The sequence below is a fragment of the Branchiostoma lanceolatum genome, chromosome 9 (assembly GCF_035083965.1).
Source record: "Branchiostoma lanceolatum isolate klBraLanc5 chromosome 9, klBraLanc5.hap2, whole genome shotgun sequence".
NCBI classification, from domain to species: Eukaryota; Metazoa; Chordata; class Leptocardii; order Amphioxiformes; family Branchiostomatidae; genus Branchiostoma; species Branchiostoma lanceolatum.
This window is the reverse complement of record NC_089730.1, coordinates 13,259,617-13,265,094: the sequence shown is the minus strand read 5'-3', so window position 1 is coordinate 13,265,094 and position 5,478 is coordinate 13,259,617. Positions and strand designations below refer to the sequence as shown.

Here is a 5,478-nt window from a genome sequence, read left to right as displayed (position 1 = left end):
AGTGCGCGTGCGCAGAGTCAGGCCTTGGGTAGGTTTAATATGGCTTGCGATCTGGGTTAGTAGCCTCCACCAGGCCCTCTTACGGGCGGATGAATCGTAGAATTCGGCAGAAAAAAAAGGAATAATTAGCCAGTAGAGTCAGTCCACAGTGAAGATCACATTTCGCCCGTTTAGGCAAGTGAAACCCTGGCGTGGTTAGTCTGGTAGAGACTATGGGTTAGGGTCGAGTCAGGGTTAGGGTTAGCCTCGACAGTACAGATCAGACTTCTGCTTGAGTTTGGTAACAAGATGGTGCCATGACAGACTGACTGACTGATTGATTGATTGATTATCTCCATGAAAAAAGGTTTATTACTTATCGCATACGCTTTATTGTAGATCAGGGGTAGCTACTACATATTACGTAGAAATAAAAGCGGTTAATCATACGTGATCAACCATAAAATACGCCAATTACGCGTTGCGCTGAATTAAAGCGTTCTGGTTTCGCATGACGGAAAATTAAAACTGCTGATTATGGGAAGGGGGATGCAGGCCCCCATACATGGCTTTACAAGACCGTGGGAACTAAAATCTAGAGATGCTGAACTGACGCACAACGTGCAGATCTAAAAGATGTGACTTATGTCCCAGCGACTGTCTCTGTTCATTCTCGTATACAGAATTGTTGATGCTATAGGGCTGCTGTGAATCAGGGTTTTAGAGCTATTTCCTAAGTCCGTGGACTGTTAAGTTCCCTTATTTCGTACATGTTCTTGTTCAAATTAAAAAAAAAATCAGCCTTTGAAGTAGATAGTTTATTCCCAATGAGATGAAATGCGCACATAACAACTTTTCCTGACAGGGAATCGCCAGCGCAAAATGGATCCCAGTTCTTGCATATACTCACAGCACAATTCAGTCGCTCTAGACTTAATCCTGAACCATCAACATCGTGGACATATCCAGTGTACCTGGAAAATGTGTACCTATGTACAAAATATGACTTACTTTCTGTTCCTTGGTCTTCTGTCTGGCGAGTCGAGTTTTCTATACCTTGTTGCATTGGGGCTTTGATATTTTGGTTAAGACAGCAGTGCTTTGCTTAACGTTTTATTTTGCATATATGACAGTTACTGGCGTTTGAGGAATCCGATGCCGAATTAGCCAGTAATTAAGTTTCTGTAGTAACAGCAGGTATGCTACACAGGTGAAAGATCACGCGATATGATCTCCAGGTAGCGTGAGGAATGGCTTATCTCTATGGGAATGGGTAGACAATAGGCACGAAGGCGCGGTCGGCATTAGACGCTGAGTCCGTCACCAAGCAGGCTGCAAGATCAATGAAAATTCGATGCGGTGCAGGTGCCCAAGCACTCGCGCACATCCTAACACATGTGTCCGTGTATTACTGTGTGGCGTATGAGTACGCATTGTGTGAGATGAATGTTGCTATGAGTGATACAGAAAATGACAATTACTGGCGTTTGAGGAATCCGATGCCGAATTAGCCAGTAATTAAGTTTCTGTAGTAACAGCAGGTGTGCTACACAGGTCAGAGATCACGCGATATGATCTCCAGGTGACGTGAGGAACGGGTAGACAATAGGCACGAAGGTGCGGTCGGCATTCGACGCTGAGTCCGGCACCAAGCAGGCTGCAAGATAGTTGGACATATCCAGTGCACCTGGAAAATGTGTACCCATGTACACATGTCCAAAATACAACGTATCTTTTATTCGTTGGTCTTCCGTCTGGCGAGTCGACTTTGGGGCGGAGTATCACATGTCTGGAATACGACGTAGCAATACGCAGTACAACGTGTTTAACCCAAGTCCGGTATGGCACCTTGGGGGCCTCTTCAAGAGCAAAGGATTTGAGCCTGATGATGATGGCAGCAGATAATCACCTGCAATAGTATACAACTAGAATTATAAAACTATCCTTATCACTTCTATATTTTGCCGTAAATGTATTCAAAAGAAACTCAATTTATGTGAGAGGCAAAAAATCTGCTGCCATCTTTTTCTGCTTTGTTGTTACATTGTTGGTCTGCAGATAACTATCTGCAATCATATATAATGGGGAGGGCTAATAGTCGGGGAGGGTCACAAGAAGATACCTGACTGCGACCTGCAATTACATGGATTGGGTGATTGTAAGTAAAGGAATCTTATCTGAAGTAGCTGTCTACTGTCTATTGTCTATTGTACATGTCTAGTTATGTACTGTCTACTGTCCAGATGTTAATAAAGTTTAACTTTCAGTCGAAGGAGACCTGTATGAAGTTATACTTCTTAACTGACCGTATCTTCGTTGGTAAGACGCATCTACATGGACAGTTAATCCACCTTTTCACGAAATGTATATCAGTCAGGGCACTGATTAACAAACAGATGAAAAATCGATTCACATGGTGGGACCAGGGTTGACCGATACATGCCACGCCCCCCCCCCCCCCAGCACAAAGACTGTATTCGACTCGAGTAGACAACTACTTCAGATAAGATTCCTTTACTTATAATCACCCACCCATGTAATTGCAGGTCGCAGTCAGGTCAAAAAACACAAAGTAGAAAGCCCGACAAAAACGTCTAAAACACGTCAAACACCTGCCGGAACCCATCCTCTGCTTGGAGAGTAGTATATCACATCAAACAAGTGACTCAGAGACTGTTACAAGTACTCCGTGATTTGTAGATACTACAATCGTACACAGTATATTTCTCTCACAATTTGCAAACCAAGCTTTACTGGCAGGAAACCGGTATGTACAAAATAAGTTAAACAATGAATGTGTACATTCCTTAGGCACTGCAATTACAAATAAAAACTCTACTACTGCTGTAATCAAAACACATCAATTAATTAATCATTAGCACACTCCATGCAGAGGAAATGAAGTATTTACATAGCCTAATTTGTATACCCTGCAGTCATTAACACTTCATAAATTCTCAACAACATTATCAACAAAACTGAGACCTGTAAATAAATCTCATCATTACACATTACATCCCATATCATTACTGCATAGACAACTTAACAAACTAGTAACTGTAAACTTAAATACTAATGAAAACCATTTTTGGTTGTCAAATATTCACAAATGCAGCTACTCATGTTCACAACTACACACAATGTGCATTGATGACAAATAAGCAGTGATAACAATGAAGATGTCTATGGCTTGATCCTATCCACTGAGATCATGCAATTTAAATCGTAAGATCATAGCAATGATATCTATGAAGATAATATGGTACAAACTGAGCTTAAGAAATATCAAGGGGACGACAAGAATGGCAGAGGCACTAAATGGTCAACAGCAGAAAATAATTTTCCAACCAAGATTGTAAGAAACCAAATTGTAGAGGGTTTTACTAATGCATTGTTTACACATACGTAATTACATGTATCTTTCCATGTCAGGCTTTCTTGGTTTCCTTGGAAGACCAAACCCCTCATTTTTTGCCACTAGCAAGCACCAATAAGAAAGGAGAAAAATTCTACTGCATTAAAGTATTGCTGTAAATTGCTCTTCCAATCAAGTGTTGTTCATGTGACTAATTTGCATAATTTGTGACCCGCATAGAGTTAACAATTGCTCAAAACCTGCATTTAAAGTGATTAGCAACACGTAGAAACAACGAAAAAAACCTGTGTCCTTACTTTGAAAGATTATGTTCATTCTGTACCTAACATCTAACATGACTTCGAGAGTAATTTTTGGTCTAAAGTAGGCTAGAACATCAAATTTATACAATCATATGCTTTGTATATGACGTACGTGACAATGTAAGGTCTGTGTTATTGTTTACATATTTCCTCAATCAACATAAATATAACACTGCATCACACATTGGGTTATCATAAAGAGATGCACTGTAATGTGATGTAATGCATTGAAAAACAAAGTGAATCTAACTACATTTAGATTGGCTCAATAAGGCATAGACTTGAAAGCTTGTGCAGTAAAGGGTTGCCCAGCTAGTGCAATGTCCATCTAACTGCTATATAATCCAAAGTTACAGCAATACACTTTCAGCATACATCGTACAGAGTTTGTGTTAGGCAAATCCTGTGTAGATGTGTTAAGTGCACACAGTTAGGCACAGCTTAGAATAGTGTTTCCTGCAAGTGTTCAGATGAGCTCCCTAACTATATAACCATGCTTATCACATTTCTAGATGCAACACAATGTTAGACCAAATGAATCATATCTTTGTAGAGTTAGGCAAAATGTACAGCATATTGTTTCACTAGCAACAGTACTATTTTACAGATGACAAAGTGTTAGGCATTACGTTTAAGTTGTTTGAATGTATCCTAGGGGAAAGGCAAAATGAACTGTATCTTCTTCTGTCAAGTTGGGCAACACATACAGCATACTGTTTTACCATATTTTACAGGTGAGACAGGGTAAGACATAACACATATAAATGAAAGTTGTTTGAGCAAACATCAAAGCAGAGGGAACGTTGTTTGTTTTACTTAAAACTGAATTGTATCTTGTTGCATCTAGTTAGGCAAAACTTAACAGCAATTTGTTCTACCACATTTCATAATGTAAGATATTTGAATGTACCTCAAACTAGAGGGTATGTAGTTTGCTTGAGTTTCTTACACAAAATGAACTATATCTTGTTGTGTCTTGTTGACAGTTAGGCAAAATGTACAGCCAGTTGCTCTATCACATGTACATTACAGATGGGACAATGAGTTAGGCCTGGCGCAAGTTGTTTAGATGTACTCCCAGGCAAGGGTACGTACTGTAATTCTATTTCTTTTCGTGGGGACTTATTTTCACACTGGATTGGGGAAGTAGGTTTTCGTGGTGTTTTAAGTTTGCGTTTGAAACAATTCCATACTACAATGGAAACACATCCTCTTGGTGACATGAATTTGCGGTGGAGAGGTCCCCGCAAAATTAATACTACCGTGAACATTTGCAGATTTACAGGACTGTAGTTTGCAGGTGTTGCTTGTGCCTATCTAAGCTGCGGTTCTCCCCACAGAGTGACGGTTCTGTCCGCGCTGGTGGACAGGAAAGCGTTCTCGGTGGGGTGCCATCTGCACTGGATAACCTTGTCCTTGTGTGTGGCTACCGGCGTAACGGGCAGTGCCTTCGTAAGATCTCCTGCGGAACAACAAAACCAAGTAGGTAAAACCAAAATTACTTTGAATCAGGGCTGTCTCTAGGACAGACAAAAATTTAACCCTGTCTGCTTTTATAGATTTGGCCATCGAAATGTTAAAATCCTTCTACACAAGTCATGTTGAAGGAAGTTTTCACACATTAAAAAAAAAATTTTTTTTTACATTTTAATGACAGTAAGACTGAGCAAAAAGAATGAGGATGGTACCAAGGCTACTTTAATTGAAAAGGTCACAATCAAAACTGTCAAGTAATATGTGTGCGCTTGATACGAACAAAATTCTGCATGGAATCAACAGAGTTAAGGGTAGAATAAGAAATGGTTGTAAAAAATTGTTGTA

General features: G+C 40.0%; 1 protein-coding gene across 4 annotated transcripts in view; it reads right to left on the bottom strand.

Annotated features, from left to right (window-relative positions):
• Positions 1-2,672: 2,672 nt before the first annotated feature.
• The window catches only part of LOC136442588 (WD repeat-containing protein 47-like), a 33,001-nt gene continuing 30,195 nt past the window's right edge, over positions 2,673-5,478 (bottom strand). For all 4 annotated transcript variants that reach the window (XM_066439528.1, XM_066439532.1, XM_066439531.1 and 1 more), the window contains one exon: positions 2,673-5,119. In XM_066439528.1, the coding sequence (XP_066295625.1) occupies positions 4,971-5,119 (149 nt within the window). In that variant the 3' untranslated portion in view covers positions 2,673-4,970. The remainder of the gene's footprint in view (positions 5,120-5,478) is intronic.